At 49.7% G+C, this 23,242-nt stretch overlaps 8 protein-coding genes across 8 annotated transcripts; 5 read left to right on the plus strand and 3 right to left on the minus strand.

Moving 5' to 3' along the window:
- Positions 1-9,398: 9,398 nt before the first annotated feature.
- Positions 9,399-9,653, plus strand: PHYSODRAFT_483644 (hypothetical protein; the record flags this gene model as incomplete). Its single annotated transcript, XM_009522773.1, has 1 exon — positions 9,399-9,653. One exon carries the CDS (start codon positions 9,399-9,401, stop codon positions 9,651-9,653), a length of 255 nt encoding a protein of 84 aa, XP_009521068.1.
- Positions 9,654-9,763: 110 nt separating this feature from the next.
- PHYSODRAFT_371853 (hypothetical protein) lies at positions 9,764-10,099 on the minus strand (the record flags this gene model as incomplete). Its single annotated transcript, XM_009522774.1, has 1 exon — positions 9,764-10,099. A coding segment is annotated over one exon (336 nt), but the record flags the coding sequence as incomplete, so codon positions are not given.
- A 419-nt stretch (positions 10,100-10,518) lies between these two features.
- PHYSODRAFT_421492 (hypothetical protein) lies at positions 10,519-11,500 on the plus strand (the record flags this gene model as incomplete). Its single annotated transcript, XM_009522775.1, has 3 exons — positions 10,519-10,657; positions 10,702-10,868; positions 10,985-11,500. Coding segments are annotated over 3 exons (822 nt in total), but the record flags the coding sequence as incomplete, so codon positions are not given.
- Positions 11,501-11,641: 141 nt separating this feature from the next.
- On the plus strand, positions 11,642-12,178 carry PHYSODRAFT_484422 (hypothetical protein; the record flags this gene model as incomplete). The annotated part of the gene is made up of 1 exon (XM_009522776.1): positions 11,642-12,178. One exon carries the CDS (start codon positions 11,642-11,644, stop codon positions 12,176-12,178), a length of 537 nt encoding a protein of 178 aa, XP_009521071.1.
- Positions 12,179-12,757: 579 nt separating this feature from the next.
- On the plus strand, positions 12,758-13,969 carry PHYSODRAFT_326763 (hypothetical protein; the record flags this gene model as incomplete). Its single annotated transcript, XM_009522777.1, has 1 exon — positions 12,758-13,969. One exon carries the CDS (start codon positions 12,758-12,760, stop codon positions 13,967-13,969), a length of 1,212 nt encoding a protein of 403 aa, XP_009521072.1.
- A 3,856-nt stretch (positions 13,970-17,825) lies between these two features.
- On the minus strand, positions 17,826-17,996 carry PHYSODRAFT_416463 (hypothetical protein; the record flags this gene model as incomplete). Its single annotated transcript, XM_009522778.1, has 1 exon — positions 17,826-17,996. A coding segment is annotated over one exon (171 nt), but the record flags the coding sequence as incomplete, so codon positions are not given.
- A 1,728-nt stretch (positions 17,997-19,724) lies between these two features.
- PHYSODRAFT_326765 (hypothetical protein) lies at positions 19,725-20,616 on the plus strand (the record flags this gene model as incomplete). The annotated part of the gene is made up of 2 exons (XM_009522779.1): positions 19,725-19,785; positions 19,862-20,616. The coding sequence occupies 2 exons, from the start codon at positions 19,725-19,727 to the stop codon at positions 20,614-20,616; spliced, it is 816 nt and encodes a 271-aa protein (XP_009521074.1).
- Positions 20,617-21,813: 1,197 nt separating this feature from the next.
- PHYSODRAFT_312095 (hypothetical protein) lies at positions 21,814-23,148 on the minus strand (the record flags this gene model as incomplete). The annotated part of the gene is made up of 1 exon (XM_009522780.1): positions 21,814-23,148. The coding sequence occupies one exon, from the start codon at positions 23,146-23,148 to the stop codon at positions 21,814-21,816; it is 1,335 nt and encodes a 444-aa protein (XP_009521075.1).
- Between the last annotated feature and the right edge of the window lie 94 nt (positions 23,149-23,242).

Below are 23,242 nucleotides of genomic sequence, written 5' to 3' on the forward strand. Positions count from 1 at the left end.
ACAGCCCTGTTTGTCGAACAGACTTCGACGTTGATGTGGCAATTATATTTCTGCGAAAGAAATGGGTTGTATGGCACAATCCATTGGTTGATCGTCGCACTGTCCCACACTTTACCTTTGTGGACCACAAACCCATCGGAACGCCGTTTCCGACGGTATCCAGGACTCTTATCCTGGACCATAGTCGTTACCTCGGTAAGAGGCTTGGGGAACTTCTTAGAGCACCTACCGTTCTTCATGCAGGGGCAGTTCGGATTCTGTCTTCCACATGGACCGTGCATCATACTTGAGATCACCGTTTCGTAAAGTTCGGGGTGCTTCTCCTCATCAGGGACCTCTGCTGACACTAATCGGTCCACGTCTACTGCGGACACGGGTCCTATCTTCAGGCCGCAGAATCAGAAGAATGTGTGCGTGGGGAAGCCCTCTCTTTTGGTATTCTACCACATGGACCCGAGCGGCTTGGATACCCAGGATGCCTTGGTCGAGGTCCTTGTTCAACGCTTTCAGCTTCTGCATGAATACTCGCGCAACGACATCAGGCCTGTCAGTCGCCTTCTCGTTCGGTCGCAGATTCTCCTTGGTTTCTGGCCAGTTAGGGTTGCACGTCATGGTGATGAACAAATTTGGCGCGCCGGTCTCTCTTACGATTACCATAGCGTCGAGGAAACGTTGGTACATGTAGCGGGGCCCTCCCGTAAACGTGGGAGGTATAATAATCTTGCGCCCGATATTTTCGGCGTCAGGGGCATCGGAATTCTCTTCTTCACGACGTGTCTGCTCTCTGGTAGACCCGGCAGGCGTCGTTCGCACACATTCTTGGTGTATTAGAAGATGAACGCCTAATAAGCACCAGTCTACCCCTAATTACGTACTGTAAACCCTCGACTGCCCTGAAGGTACCAGTTATCCCAACAGGCGGAACTCCCGAAACCGTAAAGTAGTTTATTTATGTAGATGTATGCATGTACTCACTGTAGTAGTGTCCGCTGCCGCTGCACTCCGCTGCTCACTCCCGTACGCCACGCGCCCTCCCGCTCGCTTCCTCGGTCCGTCCGTCCGCCGCGCGCCAACTTTCAAATGGGGTATGTGATAATCACGCCCGCTAAAGTCCGACCGGCTCCGTGTAAGTCCGAATTTTAGCTGATTGTGGCTATTTTTGTAATTTCGTAGATAGTTAAAAAGCCAGTTTCAGTCGACTTGATGAGTGAATAATGTATGCAATAAGGCCGCGGTAGCGTAGTCTAATTGACAGGTCTAGACTGTAGGGGCGGAAAGCGTGACGCGATGACCGACAGACAGGATTCTCGGTTAGAGGACGGAGAACTAGCCGAGCGCCGCCGCTACGCGGCGGTAGTTTTATGGTTAGTTGCAGTAGATAGGGCCGCCCACCTCCGCTTCGCTCCGGTGGGCTTTTATCCAGTTCAAATGGTATTCATTTCGATTGTGTACATGTAAAATTGTTTATAGGTTTGAAGTACTATCAGTAGTGACGTGGCTGGTAATAGCTATTCCAACGTCAGTGGACTATGAGTAGATGCATGTTGTAGGGTAAAGCATTCTCTATTGTACGGTCCTGTGCTCCCGTCGCAACTATTTAACCCGAATTACAAAGTATCCGCACAGTATATATCTCACAATCTGCGTTTACTGTGAGTTTAGTAGAAATAAACCTGAGCAATATGCCATGGTAGGGTAGATCGATCTGGTGTTGGTATCTTATGTGTGCTCACATAAGTCTATGTCTTACGTGTTGTTTATTCAGTTTATCATCCCACCGTAGCTCTCTGTTTTTAGTTCGTAGGCTACAATACCTTCATTCTACATTGGACTATAAGCCCCAGCAACAATCAAAGTATGGGCTTCGCTCTTTCTGTACTTAGCATTACATTAAGTGCTTGAGATCTTATATACATACCGAGTATACATCATCGTTTTGGTATTTCGTATGTTCCGCCAAAACGTAGCTGCGAGCTGCGCTAACTACTGCGTGGTCTACTTCAAAACTCATTGTTTTAGACGTGGCTATGGTTTATTATTCTACTACGCGGCGAGCATTACCATTTTAGTGTACACCTGCATTACAGTAGGTAAGGTATAGAGAGTTCGCACTCGTAACTATCTAGTTATAAAGTCACGTTTGCCCTTTGTTAATTCGGTTTCCTGCGTGTATATCCGCCCCATAACACGGTTAGAAAAGGAATCCCAGCGTAAACTATAATAAAAGGCTTCCACTCAGTGAATATTATCTACTACCCCACTAACGCATTCTTCTAACGCTACACATTGTACCTTAAAGATATACGAAACGCGTTTAAGCAAGCGTAGCTAAATATCCCCCCCCAAGATGAACGCAGAGCGCCGCTGTAGCTATAATGTTAAAGTATTACAGTAAAAGTATGCTGCTTATGTTAGTAATAATCTCGTGCACGCCGTCCGCTACGTTTACTCGCACTGCAATCACTTACAACGTTGATGCTATCGCTTACAACGTTGCTGCCGTCACCTACTACGTGCTCCTATAGCTTTCTACGTGCTGCTATCACGTTCATCGCTTACTACGTGCTGACTACGTATTGCTATAACTATCTATACGCTTCTATAGCTTACTATGTGTTTGGATTGAGCCAACATTGCTATTGTACTACAGTAAGTAGTATGGCAAGTCCCACTATCGCTACAGTAGCTAAGGGATTGAAAGTAAGAAGCTCTAACCCCGTAACTATGCGTTTGCGCTATGCTAATTCCGTTTGCTGTATGTATATCGGTCTAATAACATCGCTAGAGAAGGAATTTCTACTATAATAAAAGCTCCAGCTCAGTGAATGTCAGAATATCTACTACCCCAATAACGCATTAACCTACCGCCACATACTGAAAAAGATACGAAACACGTTCAAGCAAGTGTAGCTAAATATTCCCCCAAGATGAACACAGAGCGCCGCTGTAGCTATAATACTTAAGTATGTACATTCCTAAATAATTACAGTAAAATATGCTATGCGTGTCAGTGAACGCCTTCCACTATATGCATGCGCACTGCTGTCGCTTACTATGCGCTTCTATCGCTTACTATACGCTGCTATCATTTACTATCATATACTATGCGCTGCAATCGCTAAGTATCCATAGTTTGCTATGCAGCGCGTAGTCAGCGCTATGAACGTATACTTAGCGCTAGCAGCACGTAGAAAACGATTGCAATGGCTTACAATGTGCTTGTATTTAATCATGTTCGCTGAATTAAACTTATACTATGTAGTAGGGCAAGCCCAGCTATCGCTGCCACTATGCACTACTCGCAGTGCTATTATACGTTTAAGCGGACTCTGCTATCGCTGCTACTACGCGGTGGGCCCATTTTAATTTATAGCAGGTGTTCCGAAAAGTATTATATTAGGCGAAGCGTCACGGCGGGGGTGACGTAATCGCCACCGTTCCGCTCGCCTCGTCGGCTCGCTGCACTACTCGCCGTGCTATTAGTTCATAGTTGTAGGGCGGGCCCTGCGTCCCGCTACAACGCACACGGGTGCCACCTTCGCTGCGCTCGGCAGCTTGTGATGGGGCCTTCGGCGACCAAGCCAGCTTAGGTACGATTATGTGGACCACCTTTAAAGTGGACAGGGTGTGACGGACGGAATTACACACACACTGGACGGTCTCTCTCTTAGTTGTTGTAGACTAGCGCTCTGGGCGCCCGCTACGCGGACACTAGGGCTTGATTTGTTAGATTGCCCGCCTCCACTTCGCTGCGGCGGGTGGTCTTTAGGTCTTGACGCATTTGGAGTTTACCTACTTATCTACTCAGTCAAACTTTTATATAATTACGTGTATAATTACTTGTGTACTCACTTGCTTTTTCTCAGATTGGTAACATGTATTTGAGTTAATTCTGTGTCTCAAATATCTCGCGATACACTATGTTTTTTGTGTGAACATTCCCTTCCTCGTCGATTGCCTCCGGGTCCACTGCAATCTTGATCGCCTTCCTTGATGTAACTCTCGACAGCGCCACGTAGAGTTGTCCGTGAGCAAAGACGGGTGACTCAAAGTAAATTCCCACGTGATGGATAGACTGTCCTTGGGCCTTGTTAATAGTCATCGCGAAAGCTGGTACAACTGGAAATTGCTTGCGCTTGAGCTCGAACGGGAACTCTCTATCGTCATCCTCTGTGTAGAAGATGATCCGCGGAATGAAGACCTTTTTCCCCTTGAAAGGCGAAGCGAAGCCGTGTTCCGTTGCACAATCCAGCATCGCTGTTCAGGCTTCGAATCATGATGATGGGAGCGCCAATCTTTAGAACTATCCTGTGCGGGGGAATGCCAGAAAAGTTTACCGAGTTCAAGAACTCTTGCTCAAACATATTCGGGTCCGCAACTCCCTCCAGCGAATCATTGGAGAGATACTCCCTTGTGTCTCCCGAAAGACGCGCAGACACCATGCCATTGATACGCCTGACACTTGCGTTCGTAGGTGCTAGAATGGCTCGTTCAACGAAGTACTCATCTGGTAAATCATTGCTTTCCACGTCTGGGTAGATAGCGTCAATAAGAGCGTTGACATTACGCTCGGCGACTCCTCTGTGTCTTCATGATCCTCTGGCAGTTGAAGATTAAAGTTGGGCGGCGCCTCCATCTCGTCGCTCTCTTTTGTTTCTTCATCAAACACTGACGATGATTCGGTACTTCCTGGTATGATGCACATATCGCGTGGAAGGCAAATGTCGTTTTCGCCGATCTCCGAGTTGACTGGATAGCGACCCTCGCCTATCTGGAGTAAGAAATCAGAGAACTCGGCTAACTCGGCTGCACTGACCTGGTCAGGGGCTGTCCTCACACGCATGTTCTCCGTTAGCCGCACTTGACGTAAATGCCCCCAGAGTGGCGAAGATTTAAAACAGGCCTTCACTGTCTCGGCCCTCGTAGCGTCCTTCAAGACTGGCAAAATCTGGCGATGATCTCCACAGAACACCATCACCTTTCCTCCAAACGGCTCGGACTCGTTGTGCATGAGATCGCGAAATGTTCTATCCACAGCCTCAAAGCACGCGCGGTTCATCATCGGCGCCTCGTCCCAAATGATCAGGCTTGACTCCCTAACCATCTTCGCTTTAGCACTCTGCCAGGATAGACTGCACGTTGCAAACTCGGACAACTTGAGCGGAATTCGAAACGTCGAGTGGGCTGTGTGACCCCCTGTCAAAAGAGTAGCGGTGATGCCACTGGAAGCTACAGCAATCGCAACCTTGCGTTGCATGCGAACATGGGCAAGTATCTGCTCCAACAGAAACGACTTGCCAGTACCACCCGGCCCATCCACAAAAAGTAGTTTCTGCCCTTGTACCGGATGATTCACCGCTTCAATCACTTGGTCGAAGACTTCCTTCTGGTTCTCGTTCATTCGATCAGCTAGCATAGCGGTCTCTTCGAGATCAGTTGTGCTATACGCGTCGAGTTCTTGGTGGATGATATCAACCGGCCGAGCATCTTGTTCATCAACCTCCGCCGCGACATCGCTGTAGAACGACAAATCTGGAAGACCGTAGTTTTCGAGTGTCTTCCCGTATGAATCTAGGTATTTGGCCACATCCAGCAAGGCTTTGTACTCAGCCATCCGTAGGCGAAAGTCCACCTCGCGTTCAATGTTTTTTTCGCATCATAATGCTCGATCTGCCGGACAATATCCTCGGACATTTGCACCTTGAAGTTGTCCCAAAGTTCTCTGGCGTTGCGCGGCAGCGAATACACCAGGATAATTTTAAATAGCTGCCTCAGTCCCTTAGCCATCTTGAACAATGCCGACTCCGCCAGATAGTCTTGCCACTCTTGGTCGTTTTCCAAGTACCCTGCAGCTGCAGCCGCCTCTTGATAAGAGGAGTACAAATGACCATTAATCGTTCGAAGGTCCTCGAAAGACTTAGGAGACCGCCGATGACACAGCAAAAGTCGCAGGTAAAACCTATCCGGATCTTGAGGAGACACATGTACCATACGTCCCAGCGAAGCCGCGTATTGTTTATACGGTTCCCAGTGCTTTCTACCCTCGGTAACCCAGCGGTATTTTGTAGGAACGTCTTTGTACAGAAGACCCGCCGTTCCAATGGGGTCGTTTGCACACAACTTGAAAAATGCAGTGAGCATCGTATTGACGCCAGCCCGCACCAAGTTTCGCAGTTGTCGATTCGTCGCGTGCTGTCGATATGCAACCAAGCTCATACCCTCCAAGTGAACGGGTAAGTTCACAACTGAGTGCGTAGACCCTTGAGTTGGATATTTGAACAACCGCATACAGGCTTCAACAGGCGAAATGTAGCGTCCGAGCAAATACTGAAGAATCTCGTTGGCTTGTATCTCTTCTCCTTCAATAGTGATCGTGGTCATATCCGAGCCCTTGTACACGTACTCGTAGATGTACTTGACAGCCCTGTTTGTCGAACAGACTTCGACGTTGATGTGGCAATTATATTTCTGCGAAAGAAATGGGTTGTATGGCACAATCCATTGGTTGATCGTCGCACTGTCCCACACTTTACCTTTGTGGACCACAAACCCATCGGAACGCCGTTTCCGACGGTATCCAGGACTCTTATCCTGGACCATAGTCGTTACCTCGGTAAGAGGCTTGGGGAACTTCTTAGAGCACCTACCGTTCTTCATGCAGGGGCAGTTCGGATTCTGTCTTCCACATGGACCGTGCATCATACTTGAGATCACCGTTTCGTAAAGTTCGGGGTGCTTCTCCTCATCAGGGACCTCTGCTGACACTAATCGGTCCACGTCTACTGCGGACACGGGTCCTATCTTCAGGTCGCAGAATCAGAAGAATGTGTGCGTGGGGAAGCCCTCTCTTTTGGTATTCTACCACATGGACCCGAGCGGCTTGGATACCCAGGATGCCTTGGTCGAGGTCCTTGTTCAACGCTTTCAGCTTCTGCATGAATACTCGCGCAACGACATCAGGCCTGTCAGTCGCCTTCTCGTTCGGTCGCAGATTCTCCTTGGTTTCTGGCCAGTTAGGGTTGCACGTCATGGTGATGAACAAATTTGGCGCGCCGGTCTCTCTTACGATTACCATAGCGTCGAGGAAACGTTGGTACATGTAGCGGGGCCCTCCCGTAAACGTGGGAGGTATAATAATCTTGCGCCCGATATTTTCGGCGTCAGGGGCATCGGAATTCTCTTCTTCACGACGTGTCTGCTCTCTGGTAGACCCGGCAGGCGTCGTTCGCACACATTCTTGGTGTATTAGAAGATGAACGCCTAATAAGCACCAGTCTACCCCTAATTACGTACTGTAAACCCTCGACTGCCCTGAAGGTACCAGTTATCCCAACAGGCGGAACTCCCGAAACCGTAAAGTAGTTTATTTATGTAGATGTATGCATGTACTCACTGTAGTAGTGTCCGCTGCCGCTGCACTCCGCTGCTCACTCCCGTACGCCACGCGCCCTCCCGCTCGCTTCCTCGGTCCGTCCGTCCGCCGCGCGCCAACTTTCAAATGGGGTATGTGATAATCACGCCCGCTAAAGTCCGACCGGCTCCGTGTAAGTCCGAATTTTAGCTGATTGTGGCTATTTTTGTAATTTCGTAGATAGTTAAAAAGCCAGTTTCAGTCGACTTGATGAGTGAATAATGTATGCAATAAGGCCGCGGTAGCGTAGTCTAATTGACAGGTCTAGACTGTAGGGGCGGAAAGCGTGACGCGATGACCGACAGACAGGATTCTCGGTTAGAGGACGGAGAACTAGCCGAGCGCCGCCGCTACGCGGCGGTAGTTTTATGGTTAGTTGCAGTAGATAGGGCCGCCCACCTCCGCTTCGCTCCGGTGGGCTTTTATCCAGTTCAAATGGTATTCATTTCGATTGTGTACATGTAAAATTGTTTATAGGTTTGAAGTACTATCAGTAGTGACGTGGCTGGTAATAGCTATTCCAACGTCAGTGGACTATGAGTAGATGCATGTTGTAGGGTAAAGCATTCTCTATTGTACGGTCCTGTGCTCCCGTCGCAACTATTTAACCCGAATTACAAAGTATCCGCACAGTATATATCTCACAATCTGCGTTTACTGTGAGTTTAGTAGAAATAAACCTGAGCAATATGCCATGGTAGGGTAGATCGATCTGGTGTTGGTATCTTATGTGTGCTCACATAAGTCTATGTCTTACGTGTTGTTTATTCAGTTTATCATCCCACCGTAGCTCTCTGTTTTTAGTTCGTAGGCTACAATACCTTCATTCTACATTGGACTATAAGCCCCAGCAACAATCAAAGTATGGGCTTCGCTCTTTCTGTACTTAGCATTACATTAAGTGCTTGAGATCTTATATACATACCGAGTATACATCATCGTTTTGGTATTTCGTATGTTCCGCCAAAACGTAGCTGCGAGCTGCGCTAACTACTGCGTGGTCTACTTCAAAACTCATTGTTTTAGACGTGGCTATGGTTTATTATTCTACTACGCGGCGAGCATTACCATTTTAGTGTACACCTGCATTACAGTAGGTAAGGTATAGAGAGTTCGCACTCGTAACTATCTAGTTATAAAGTCACGTTTGCCCTTTGTTAATTCGGTTTCCTGCGTGTATATCCGCCCCATAACACGGTTAGAAAAGGAATCCCAGCGTAAACTATAATAAAAGGCTTCCACTCAGTGAATATTATCTACTACCCCACTAACGCATTCTTCTAACGCTACACATTGTACCTTAAAGATATACGAAACGCGTTTAAGCAAGCGTAGCTAAATATCCCCCCCCCAAGATGAATGCAGAGCACCGCTGTAGCCATAATGTTAAAGTATTACAGTAAAAGTATGCTGCTTATGTTAGTAATAATCTCGTGCACGCCTTCCGCTACGTTTACTCGCACTGCAATCACTTACAACGTTGATGCTATCGCTTACAACGTTGATGCTGTCACAGCGAGGGACAGAGCTTGACTCTTTGTAGCCGAGTCAAACTACGACAGCATCGGGACAGGTGGTTTCTGGCATGAGTCCCACCCACTCAACACCCTGGAAACCTTTTGGTCTTCGCTCGTCGTGTTAAAAACATAGACAAATGCCTTATTCGTGGCCGTCATGTTCCACGATCCCCGATCAAAAATCCACTGCGCACAAAGTGACGGATCACTGTTGACATGCTGAGCGCCGCCTCGCCTAAAGGAGTGTGAGGAAAGGTTGGGCGTTGGCTTAGCTCTTGCCTGTGCTTTCGATGCAGCCTTGACGACGCGGTTCACGTATCCGTGAATCTTCAAGCTGTTTTTTGTTTCCGGTTCTCATCACCGCGAGAGTCATCACATGCATCGCTAAGCGAGCAGCAAGCCAGAGCCTCTACTAGCGGTACGTCGTCTGGAGCAGCCAAATTCTCGGCGCTACCATCAAACAACTGAGGATGCTCCAAGACTTGAGACGATGGGAAATCTTGCATCACGAGTGTCATCGCTACAGCGTGCATAGGGCAGGTAATAAAGCTGTCCTTCTCGGGGAATATGGAGAGAATTGCTCTTCAGAGGTCTTCACACGTATCAGCCGGACGAAAATGACACCGTCGGCGATGACGGACAGGCTACTCTTAGCCACAAAACCGAGGTCTGAAGCCCTCCCAAACGTGTACCACATCAGCGCAAGCAGTGCAGCGTCCTGGTAGTCCTTAGAACTTGCAGCGTCATAGTAGATTCCGTCCATAAGGATTCGCAGGTCCTCCTTGGTGCAGGCCGGTGCCTTCTTGACCGTCCCTCCCTCGCTTTGTTTCAGGCAATAGCGCTCCAGCGTTTGCGCCATTTTCAGTTGCTTCTTCTCGATGGCAGAGCGGTGCTTGGGGTAGCTGTCAAGCAACCGATTTTTGACATGGCGGTAGTAGCTCATGACCGAGTTTCGCGCGAGCGGTTTCCCAGCTCTGCCGTCCACAAAAGCCAGGTACACGGCAAAGCGATCCATGAGCTTCACACACGCAGACCCGTCCTTGTCGTTGAGAAGGCACGCAGCGATGAAGTCCATGTTAACGTCCTCCGACGCAAGGAAACGCTCAAACGCATTGATCGCTGTCTTCTGCGCCCTCTGTGTGTTTGCTGAAGCGAGGTCTTGCAGGCCCATTGTTTCTTGCTGTCTTTTGTCGGCAGAGTCGCAGATATGAAAGTGATACGTGGCGAACTAGTGGTTCGTATGCCTCGTTCACATATCTCGTGGGGGCTGCCGACATTATACGTCGGCACGAGCGTCGGCAGCGTACAACCCTACCCCTATTAACGATGATTGGCTACTAGACATGTAACCAAAGGTTGATTGGCGAATAATCACGGTTCTGGGTTTTTTCTGGGCATGGTAACCATAGTTTATTCAACATAAAATCAATCTGTCGGTAGCTTCACGATATTTATCCATACCAATTTACGTACTCACACGATACAGCCCACCACTCTACCAAATCACACCTCCACGCTTGTTTGTTCCGGCCCTTTTCTTTCCCTGTCGGCGCTGCGAAAGATGTACCGACACAGCAGCGTACCTCCCATATGGACGGAATCTACTATGACGCTGCAAGTTCTAAGGACTACCAGGACGCTGCACTGCTTGCGCTGATGTGGTACACGTTTGGGAGGGCTTCAGACCTCGGTTTTGTGGCTAAGAGTAGCCTGTCCGTCATCGCCAACGGTGTCATTTTCGTCCGGCTGATACGTGTGAAGACCTCTGAAGAGCAATTCTCTCCATATTCCCCGAGAAGGACAGCTTTATTACCTGCCCTATGCACGCTGTAGCGATGACACTCGTGATGCAAGATTTCCCATCGTCTCAAGTCTTGGAGCATCCTCAGTTGTTTGATGGTAGCGCCGAGAATTTGGCTGCTCCAGACGACGTACCGCTAGTAGAGGCTCTGGCTTGCTGCTCGCTTAGCGATGCATGTGATGACTCTCGCGGTGATGAGAACCGGAAACAAAAAACAGCTTGAAGATTCACGGATACGTGAACCGCGTCGTCAAGGCTGCATCGAAAGCACAGGCAAGAGCTAAGCCAACGCCCAACCTTTCCTCACACTCCTTTAGGCGAGGCGGCGCTCAGCATGTCAACAGTGATCCGTCACTTTGTGCGCAGTGGATTTTTGATCGGGGATCGTGGAACATGACGGCCACGAATAAGGCATTTGCCTATGTTTTTAACACGACGAGCGAAGACCAAAAGGTTTCCAGGGTGTTGAGTGGGTGGGACTCATGCCAGAAACCACCTGTCCCGATGCTGTCGTGGTTTGATTTGGCTACAAAGAGTCAAGCTCTGTCCCTCGCTGCTCTACTCTTCCAAACGAGCCTGAATACTCAAGACCCTGAAAAGCGCCTGAATGACAGAGTGGCTGATGTCCTTGTCGCCGCCCTAATCCAGCGGTTTCCAGAAATTTTGGATCGATATCCAATGTGCCCCTACGTCACTAGAATGCGTCAGTGTCTGTTGGCACTTGGTATTTCTAAGGCTCAAGTTTTGGCGTGGAGCTCGGAACTTCAGCGGGCGGTTACCCTTAAACCCCAGAGTACAGTGGCGGATAATGCTCCTGAGTACTCGAAGGAGGAACGGCTAATCAACCACCAAAGCTGTATTATTGGCGAGTTGGTTTCGATGAACCAAGAGCTGACGAAGCGGCTCAGCGAAATGGAGGTGCGGCTTCCGACTGTCGAATGTGGTGACCAGCGCGGCAAGGATCCCTCAACTGACACAAGCGCGGTCCCGAAAGATGTATACCCGGAACAAAGCACAGCGAAAGCAAATTCATGCGGCTCAAAGGCCTCTCCAAAATCTCCACAAGCAATCTGGTTCGAGTGGTATGCTAAGACCCCCAAGCTCTGGGAAGTGTGCGAATCACGACAAAAGAAGTCCATATACAAGCAAATCACGAACTACATGAAGCTGTTTCTTCCAACTGGGTTCGCGTTGGACCCAACCTCTGAGACCTACTCGGACGCCGTGAAGCGTATCGGCCAAGAAGCGCAGACGAACTTGTATCAGTTCTTTGAAGATCATGGAGTGACTCGGAAGCAGGGTTCGTCCGTTTTGAAGGTCCTCCGTGAGCTTCATCGTGCTGGCAAACTGGACTCGAAGATCAAAGTGTACTATGCTCGTGTCAACGCCGGAAATATTCGCGACCCCGCTCCGAGTCATCTAAATCAGATCCTTGCCATCCGGGGCTAATCAGAACGCATCCGAAGACGCCGATGTCGACTTGAATAGGTGTGAATACTACGGGCAAACTACAGGATTCATCTCCATATTGCTTGACTTGTGTTTGGTTGTCAATAGTGCACCCTAAAGCCTTAAGTTACGCGCAGTTTCGCGAGTTCATACGAAACCCAGGCAGTTTCACATTATCTCGCGCTAGTTAATAAGAAACACGGCCAGTTTCACATTATCTCGCGCGAGTTAATATAAAACACGGCCAGTTTCACATTATCTCGCGCGAGTTAAAATGAAACACGGCCAGTTTTACATTATCTCGCGCGAGTTAATATAAAACACGGCCTGTTTTACATTATCTCGCGCGAGTTAATATGAAACACGAGTTAAAATGAAATTCGAGTAGATTCGCATTATCTCGCGCGAGATAATATGAAACAAGGCCAGTTTTACATTATCTGTGCGAGTTAATATGGGATTTGCATCTGAGTCAGATTCTGAGCCAACCTGATTCTCAAAATGTGTGGCACAGAGACCACCCCCTAGCGATCTCCTTTACGAGCTCACTTTGCGTCTGGCTTGAAAAGCGGGCTCAAGATGAGCAAACGCAAGTGCGTCAATCGGACGGAGCAAGAGAAGATTGAGCTACTGAAGGAGTGGAGAGACAACCCGTCATGGGACATCCACGAGGCATCACGACGGCTTAAAGTGAAGGAGCCGACGCTCCGCGGATGGAAAAAGCTTTATTGGCACCGTTTGGACAGCATTGAGGGCTCTAAGCGGAAGCGGAAGAAAGGAAATGGCCCGGGTCCGCGTCGCAAGCTAAAACCGTACGAAGACCGAGTTGTTGATTACTTCGTTAGCTTGCGCGAGGAAGGCAAGTGCCGTTTTGGGGATATGCTGTTTTACTGCCAGAACATTGATAATTTCATGAGAGATTTTCCGGAACTCAGTGGCCAGAAATCATGGGTTGATCGCTTTATTAAGTACTACTCCAAACAGTTGGATTCCCAAGATGGCGAAGTACCTGGCGGAGTTAAAACCCATTCTGGCGGCGATGGAGCTAATTCGGGCGATGGTGGAGCTAATTTGGACGGAGTTGACGGCGATAGAGCTAATCTGGACGGTGGTGGAGTTAATTCGAGCGGTGGTGACGGCGACGGAGCTAATTCGGACGGTGGTGGAGCTAATTCGGGCGGCGGTGGAGGTAATTCAGACGATAGTGGAGCTAATGCGGACGGCGGTGGAGGTAATGCGGAAAGTGGTGGAGTTAATTCGAGTGGTGGTGACGGCGACGGAGCTAACTCGTACAGCGACGGAGCTAATTCGGGCTGTGATGGATCAAAATCAGACAAAGGAGCCCCTAAATTGGACATAAGAGGCGCTAACACGGACGGCGATCGAGATAAATCGGACAGCGGCGCTAACAAGGGCGGTCATGGGAGAAAAGACCGAGTTCGTGCAGCAAGAAGTGGTGGTAATGCCGCGCAAAATGCCCGAGTAGATGACAGTGACGAGAACGGGGATCACAGCGTTGATGAAAGCGTCCCTGGTGAAGTGCCAATCGCTCGTAGGAAAGGTGCAGGTGCGGCACACAACGTGAACGAGCTTTCCGGTCATGATGATTTTTTGTTTGGTGGCACTGGAAATGTTAGCAGTGATGAGAGTGCTGCTAGCAGTGGTTGTGCGAGTGATTCGGATGATAGTCTATTCGAGATCGATACTCATGAAAAGAAGGCACCCGCTTGCCCAAAGAAGCAGATTTTCTTCAGGAAGCCGCATCTGTGCGCCGTCAAAGCGTTTGCATAACCGGAGCTCGCCACCGCGCCCACTTCCCCACGCCGGAGATCGACTGATTAGTCTGGAACGAGGTCAGCGGCGGCACGCTCGGGGAGCACCATTGGGTTGGACACAGCGACGCCATGAAGATCATGTCAACTACCAAGTTCAGGCCTGCGTACCAAAACCCAATCGAGTCGGTTGTATGTTGGCGCGCACCAGTACATGCCGTGCATGTGGACCGGGAACTCCGTCTGCGTCGCTGAGCTGCATCGAGCTTCGTGCTGAAAACCAGTCCTGGGTGTACAGCCGACGGCAACGTCACGTCTTCATTCCCAAACCCACCTGCAGCCTCGCAGCAAAACTCATGAAGCCCATGCTGTCTGCCGCTCTACTGGTAGCAAGAGGGCTGGTATACTCCAGCATCCACGTAGCTGAGTTGTTTACCTTTGGACTGCGGGTGTTCTCGATACCCTTGATCAGCTGGGCGCGGGCTTCTGGCGCGTGGTCTGTCAGCTGAAGTCGATTTGTTCGCGCAGTTGAAAGTCGTTGGAGTAGACGCAGACGTCGTGGTGGCCTTGTTCAGACATCCTTCATTTTAGATGCATCCGCTAGATACCGGTGCACACATCTTGATTTCAGTATCGAAACAAAACATGGGAAACTATCTTCAACTGAGTATTCAAATTATGGCCTGAATGGATCGGCGTTGGCTTTCGTGCCGCAGTGACAAGAAGAGGCTGCGCACCATAACGATTCTTCTGGCAGCAGGGATCGTAAAGCATGGAGGGTTTTATTCAGCAGCGTGTTCAAGCGGGTGATGAACAGCCTCCACCCGTTGCTGGAGCAGGAACTCAAGCAACGGACACAAGACAAGAACCGCGCTTCCAGCAGGTCCTGAGTGATAGCCGTGGTCAGACTCAGCATGAAGCTTTGGCAAGGATTCAACCGTCGAATTATCGTTCGAGTGAAGCGCAAGCGCTGACGGAGCCTCGGCGAGGACGTGGGTCAACTACAGCATAAACAGCAGAAGGCACCTTCTAAACGCAAGGTTTCATCTCCAGCGCGAAAGAAGCAGCCTCGCAAGCGACAGCGGAGCTTAGCATCAGCGATGGAGAGTACGACGCCCAGTGGAGCTGGCGGTGCGGTTGGCAGTAGTGCAATGATCGGCCATACTACATCGGACGCTACTTTTGCCCCTGCTGTCGTGACGGAGACTAGTAGTACGCGCGATTCAGCTTCGCCCAGTGCCGCAGCAATGCCTCAGCTGTTTGTCGAGAAGCTTGTGGCGTACTCGCCTGCCAAAGAGTCCTGGCTATCAGGCCGAATATTCGAAGATGCAGGAAGTGCTTACATTGTTGGCCGAGTCTCTAGGTTTGATAAGAAGAAAGCGCTGTTTCAGATTCATTGGGTTGACACGCAGTTCCAGAAGGCCGATAAGTGGATAAGCATGAGTGTCGTTCAGCGTGGCATGGAGAACTATAAAAATGTGATGGCATCGCCGTCTAAGCCGGCCTGGAAGTCCCTTTGTTAACCAGACAGCACCGAATCTGGTATTGTTGAGGACGACAGCGATTTGGAAGAAGTGGAGGAGCGTTTCGAGCGATATGATCCAGAGGTAATTCTTCCATCTTCATTGCCCAAAGTCGAAAGTATCACCAACATGAAGTTCGATCCTACTGCACAGATCAATGGTCCTTCAGACTTATACCAGCATCCGGATGGCAATGTCAAGACGAGAGTTCGCCCTCATTTCCGCCATTTGTTTGAACATTCGGCATCGTCGAGTTTCTTTGCCTATATTCCTGTCTACTACTGGGTTGAAGTTCTGCACCAGACGAACAAGGCGATGCGTGCGCATGAGTTGGAGAAGAAGCTCAGCACCAACACACCGTTCACCCTACAAGAATTGATGACTTTCCTTGGAATTCTTTTCTTTATGAAACTGGTGGTCAAGGGCGAATACGCCAATTATTGGGGAAGGCAAATAGAAGATTGCATCGTGGGGGGCAACCACACAGGTCTGGACAAGGTGATGGCACTGAGCCGCTTCAAGCTGTTGCACCAGCATTTCTGTTTCAGGCACGTGCCAAAAGCTGCTCGTGCAGCGAGTGCTGATAGCGGCTCAAGTACCGCGGTGGCAAGTAGTGGGGATACAGCTGAGACTCGCGCCGATCCTGATGCTATTGATATTGATGAGCTGTTGTCGGAAGATGCTACGACGACGAGTAACTCAACCCAACCTACTGAAAATTCTTCCGTTCCTACCTCGGCATCGAATTCTCAAAAGCTTCGCGACGATCTCAGAATACTGCTACTGCGCCGGCCCCACCGCAGCCAGTGGACCCTGTCAGGAGAATTCGCCCGCTTCTTAATATGCTGAAAATCACAGAAGGGAAGTACGTAGAGGTCGGAAGAGATGTCTCGCTGGATGAGGCGAGCGTCGCCTCCAAAACCAAGTACGGGCGGAGATTGATAATGTTCAACCCCATGAAGCCTGGTGGTAAATACCACTTTCGAGTTTATACCTTTGTTGTGCCACTCGTGGATAGCCATCAACTTTCGAGTGCACTGTGCGAGCGACTTATCCGATCGGCTGCAAGGCGTTGTATCTAAGGAGACAATCGAAGCACTAAGACAACAACTGGACGAGTTATCAACTGTCCGAAGCCAGGTTATGGAAGTGGTGAGGCCACTTTATCTTACCAATCGCGTGATAAATGCCGACAACTACTACATGTCCGTGCAACTTTTGGCAGCTCTGCGAGTGAAGGGCCTTTATGGCAGAGGGACTATACGTGGGAATAGCCTGCATTTTCCGCATCATGTCGTTTTGAAGAAGGAGGAGTGTCGTCGCGGGCAGTATCGCCAAGCTGTTTCAGTGGCGCATGAGATGGTTGCTGTGGCGAGGTATGATAGTGCGGTGGTGAAGATGGTGTCGAACGCAGACAAGTCTTCGGAAACGGCCTTAACAAGGAGAGTCGGCAGTCAACTGCAGCCATTCCCTGCTCCACTGTGTGTGTCAGAGTACAACACCAATATGCAAGGTGTTGATAGGCTGGACCAACTACGTGAACGGTTCTCTTTGGCCGACGGTCACACTTTCAAGAAATGATATAAGAAGCTGGGGATGGCTTTTGTGGATATTGCCAGAGTCAATGCCTACATGACCAGAAAGTTAACTATTAACGTGACGAGAGATCGTGATCCGCACCGTTCATTTGTTGCAGAGCTCGCGGAGGAGCTAATTTCAGGGAAATGGATGGAGGCACCTAGTGACAGAAGAATGTTCTACTCCGCCCGAGGAGAGTCTGGGGTTGCGGCCGCAGTGGAGGCTTCTGCTATGTGGCATTGTGGGGGCGTGGAACCTTCAACCATGTCCAGCCCTCAAAAATCGTGCGTTGCTCTCAACTCGAAGCAGATTTTTGGAGACAAGAAGCGGAGAAGGCATTGTGTGGTATGTCGATGGGAAGATCGGTTTCCAACAGTTGTCACCGACCACTGTACGCTCCACGGCGTGAGCCTCTGTCAAATTGTCCATACAACTGCTGCGAAGCCGTACTTCTGCCAACAGCACACTTGGACTTGTTGAGAGTAGTACCACAAATTTTACTTGCGCGAAAACCTATTCTCAGCCAAAGGAAACCTAAGGAAGACGTCCAATTTGTTCATTCAGCGTCGTCGAGCCGAAACAGGTCCAACAAGATCAACGCAAGATGAACAGTCTGTAAATGTATAATGAAATCAAGATGAATGCTTATATTTTCAGGCTGAGAACACGTACAGCTCGGTCTTTTCTGTATAGAGATAAACTGTTGCTGGTTTTGATGACCAGCTCACCAACACTTCGACTGATGTTTGCAGCTTCCAGCGAGAAGCTGTTTGTGCACGTGGGACTGTGCCGTGGGCAAATCTCACTTGTGAAGGCAACAATCCACGCGTCCGTCATGTATACAAGCTTACTTGTGATATGATTTGTGGTAGAAGGCTCAAAGCGCAAGTTGTTGGCAAAGACGATTGTTGCGCTGGAGAAAGGGTATATCATCGACAGCTCAATTCACTCCACATCTTCAGCATACACCTCCACGTTTTGTAGCCCATTGAGTCATCGGGACTTGGTGGGTGTTGTTGGTGGGGAAAGTGTGCCAATATATAATTTAGTGCGTGTTCCTACACGACAGCCCTCTTACCAGTGTGTGTTCTCAACCGGCCGCATTGTGCGCCCTCCCGCATGAGCTTCCAGATGACATCGGCCAATTCGAACTCAAAACATACCAAAAGCAGCAACGCGAAGTATGATGAGTTTTGCCGAAGACTCGTATTTCTCGATGCTAGCTCATACACCAACTGAAAACAAATATGAACAAGTACTTGTACGCCTGTAGTGAATTAATGCTAAATATGTATCCGACGTACCAGTAGATTAAAACCAAACAGCAAGAATGCAAGGCAACTCACAAAAACTGTAATGAAAACGGAAACTCGTTAAAAATTTCTAAATCGGCCATCGATTTTGAAGCTACACGCGCTCTACGCTAAAGGAATCTATGTTGCTTTGTGCAGCAAAAGATTAAGCACTTATATTTCTTCATTATACTGGTGGGGTTAACTTACAAGTAGCTTCTGTAGCATAAGTTGACGATCCACTCATTGAGTAGCTCCACCATATCGCTGTTGGTGGACGGTTTTTCTTCACACTGCTGGTTGACCAGCGTAGTCGATCTTTTTGTATCGCTTTCCTTATTGTAGTCTGCGCCAGGTTTTTGCTGAAGATGTTTGCAATATGCAGAAACACAACAAGTTTTGCGACATACTCACATTTTATTTTAGTGCTAAACCCCTGTTGACTCAAATAAAAAGCTCTACTGATGCCACCTAACCGTGCCTTTCGCCTCAGCACGCCTTCGCCGATATCGTGCGGGCATGGAGGTATACGTTAGCTTGCTTGAAAGCCCAAACGTCATGGTTGCCCATATCCACAGCCAACTTGGCTGTGGATATGGGCTGTTTGTCATCATAAATCAAGTAAAGTTAGCAAGGTCTCGAATGCATAACAATAATCATCTCCATAGGCACTGCAGCCGAATTGTTTGGCCCATATATATGGTATGCACGTGCTGGTCACTGTCGGCAGCAGTCGCAGTTATTAATTTTTATCTCACGGTACACGATAACATTTAACTCTCACGCACACGACTCCGTCAACCGATGCATGTTATGACTACATGTATATTGGCTGATACATTACTTCAACTCGTAGGGCATGATACGCTAGTGCATGTTGGTCTACGCCTGCTAAAGAGCAGGTAGACGTAGTACACGCTTCCCGGCGGTGGGGGTTCTACATCTCAAGGTAGTTTCCACTACCTGGAACATGTATCTACTTCGAAATAGATGTAACATTACACGTTCTGTACGATGCACTCAATAATAACACGAAATCGTGTACATGAAGGCCGGATAGAGTAGCGGACCCCCTTTGTGTTGGCGTCCGCTAGCACCAGCGGCCCGAACACCTCGAGTAGAAGCTAAAATACAAGGTTGACTTCTTTGGCAGTCAAGGAGTCAAATTGACGCCTTGTCGGCTGTTGTCTGATAGGGTACTGTACCAGCAGGTGAGTCAACAAGAGCGCTCTGATTGGTGCTGCGGCGTGCAACCCCTACTCACTCTCGTGCGGCGAGTTGCCGCATGCGGCCACATGAGCGCCTATTTTTGCATGCGGCCGCATGCGACCACCTACCCCACTAACCAATCACAAGTCCTTATTTCGGCTCATGCGGCCGCATGCGGCGAGGAATTCCGGTTGAGAACGGGCCTAAGGTGGTGACGGTCACGGGGACACCAGGTGAGGCGGCCTATGGGTCTTAATCAAGCGATTGTTCTCAATGGATTGTGCTAAAACCCGCTTGTGTTTGGCACAGGGATCGGCAAGTCTGTCTTCTACGCGTACTTCTTGGAGCGCTACAGCTACGAGAACGAGGACATCACGATCATCACTGCCTCGTTCGCGAAAACCGAACGATCGTCAACCAAGGACCAAGTCGTCGTATTTAAAAAGGGCAAAGCAGTGGCCGTCGTGAAGGATGTCCAGTCAGCAATGGATGCTCTCATCCTGGAAACCGTGGATGAAGCAGGGGATAAGCTCCTGTACCTGTGCGATGGCCCACCCGATCAGATCCCACGGGCTGCGCAAATGGTCTGCTTCACGAGTCCAAGTGAGAGGTGCTTTGACACTCTCCGGAAGTGGCCAGCATGTCCGAAGCTGTTCATGCCATTGTGGGATCTCGACGAGCTCCAAACTGCTGCGGACGAGCTCGAGCTTGAGATGAATACGATGAATACCTGTTTTAACCGCGAGGATGTTGAAATGGACAGGGTGATGGTTGCAGACCGAATTGAACAGCGCTACCATATTTTTGGCGGAGTAGCTCGTGAATGTCTGTCCACCGACGAAGCGTATGTCAATGGTCGACAAGCTTTCATTGAGAAAACCATCGCGAATTTTGATCAGGTGGACGATGTGCGGCGCCGCCTTCGAAATATGGAGTCCAGTTTGGTCCACCACTGCATTTGCTACTATGTCCCCAACGCTATCGATCCGTCTAAATACCAAATTGCGGAGCCGACGGCATTCGTTAAGCGGTTGCTGGTGCAGTGCTTGACAAAGTTGATTTGACGACAAGAGGGATGAGACTCTTGCGTACTTGGAAGGCAGTTCTCCTGCTGCTCCGTATCGTGGCTCGCTGTTTGAGACGGGTGTACACATCAGACTGAGATCCGGGTGGATAATTAACGTGTGGACGCTTGATAGTGACGGCGTGGGATCCCAGCACAGATTCGAGTTGGACCCATCGAAAAGTATCGATTACTTCGATCAGGGCTTCTCAGCATCGGTGCTGGACAACGGTCCGTATGCGTTCCGGTTGCGAAGAACTTCGCGGCCATCGACTCTTTTTATTACCCGCTACCGCACGCCTTCGGTATTGGCAGTTTTACGAATCAATTATGGCTATTTCAGGCCACAGTGAGCCTGTCTCATCCTGTAAACGGAGAACGACTTTGGTACGTCATAAAGCAACTGGGTCTGTCGGCACTGGTTGGAGGCGGTCGAGTCGCTTGAATCTTTGTGGTGCCGTTCGAGAACGTCTCGAAACTTTCGTTCTCAGACCATTGAGCTGAAGGGGGTGCTGAACAACGAACCTTTTTATTATTTAATTAGTCGACTTAGTGTTTGAAGATATCTAAGCCTTTTTATTTTTTAATATTATTTACTCTATCTTACCAGCAAAGCCTGTCGTTGTTGCCCCCCACGCACAACTTCATTCGACTGGGGGTCGATAGGCTGGAGCGTCGTGCTCCTCTCATGCGATGAAGGAGCAAAAAATTCTAGAAGCCAAGCGGTTGGTCTCGGCATGGAGTCATGACCTTGACACCGGGTCGACCGACCGAATTGAAGGAAAATCGGTTCGGGTTTACCGATGGAGGCTTCTCCGATTGCAGAGAGCACAAAACTAAAACGAAAAGCCTATCCATACTACAGTGGTTCCTTCGGTGCAATCTTTGCATTGAAGGCCCTAGGCTTTTTTCGATTAGAAAAGTAGCGCCAGGGATGCCGAAAACACTGCAAGCAAGCTCGCCATAATGGGGCTTCGCCCAATGAGTTGTATTTGAGCACCTCAATAGCGTTGAGTTGCTTTGCGAACCGACACCTTGCATGGAGCCTACAGACGGACGTCCCCACCCGTGCGAGTGCTCACGAAGCGCTCTAAAAATCCAAATTTATTTAGCAGCCACGAATGCATAACCAACCGAACACACGGTTTTAAGTTTTCTTCGTGCTTACCCTTTCAAGCTTCCATCTAGAACATGGTAATCAACGAAGATGGTTATCACGCCGAGAAATGTTACGAGTCATTGCTGCAGTGCGTGGGTTTCCTGCTGGCTCGAATACTCGCTTTTTCCCCAGCCGCTGCTGAATACACTTCTTCATCGTGTCCCCGAACGAGACGGTGCTCTCCTGCAGCTCTCGCATCGCGTCCGCGGACAGATTCATTTCGCTGCGCCGAATTTTGGAGCACGACCACCGGGAACCGACAACCACAAGCTCCTTCTTCTGCGAAGTTTTGGATTTTCCTTTGATCTCGCAAGCGCTCTCACTATCAGCAACAGGCAACATGAAGGAGCGGATCATGAACACGGTCGTTGTGTCTCGTCGTGCGCGCTCCTTGGGTTTAAACGGATAAAGCTCGTCCGAGTCGACAAAGTCGGCTACGATGACTCCGCAGCTCTCTTCGCTGTCGTCTTTGGCTTCCACGAACTCGGCGAACATGACCGTGTTGGACTCCACCATTGTCCCCTTCGACGTCGACGTCACCAAGCGCATCTGGGAGATGTCTCGCGTATCCGCTTCGTTGTCTTCTCGGATGGTAATGCTGCCGAACATCTCCGAGATGACAATCTCCGCGTTCTGAGCGACGTCAATGAACGCGTCGAAGACCTTCCTCGCGGTGGCGCCGTGGATCGCTCTGTTCTCGAAGATAGTGAGGCAAAAGTCCTGCCCAGGAGAGTTGTTGCGGTTTTCCTGATTATACGTCGATCTGGGGTCCAGTCCTTGACTTCTGGCAGTGATGAACCGCTTGGCCTCGCGCAACTTGCACTTCTTGAGAGCTGCCAACGTGTTGTGGCGCTCCGTCCGGTCAGTCCCCAACCGAATCAGAGTGTGAGCTGGCTGGACCAAGCCACTATTCTGCTGCTGATGCCCCGCGATCATGGCCTGCAGACTGGCCAGCTCCAGATGCTGCTCCTGGATAACTTCCTGCAGTACGACGTTCCCCGCGGCCGCGCGCTCATTGGACTTGGCCGCTTCCCCCTGCTCCACGAGCACCTGGTACTTGAGCTCGTCGAGCTGCTTCTGCAGCTTCTCCACTTGAGCTGTCAGCTCCACCTTCTGCTCGCGACGGACGTCGTACGTCATTTTTCGCTTCTTATCATTGGTGCAGAGCTCCGGTTTGCTGCGTTTGCGGCTAGGAGCAGCAGCGTCTTGAGTTTGGGGCTTGTTCTGCAGCCAATCGTGGCCCTGGTCCTGGTCGGCGCCACTGCTATCTTCGGACGACTCGGGAAGGAGCAGCGTGTTCTCCCACGACGACGAAGAAGAAGACGACGTCGCGTTCAGCGCTTCGGTGAAGGAGAAGGACGGTCGAGGCGCCATCGGTGGCTATTCAGTTGTGACGTTAGTCGCTTTGCAAGACGGGGGAGAGGACTGGGGCGATGACTAAAACAGAAGCTTCGTGAGAAAGCTGAAA

This window comes from Phytophthora sojae, assembly GCF_000149755.1.
Source record: "Phytophthora sojae unplaced genomic scaffold PHYSOscaffold_2, whole genome shotgun sequence".
Taxonomy (NCBI): domain Eukaryota; phylum Oomycota; class Peronosporomycetes; order Peronosporales; family Peronosporaceae; genus Phytophthora; species Phytophthora sojae.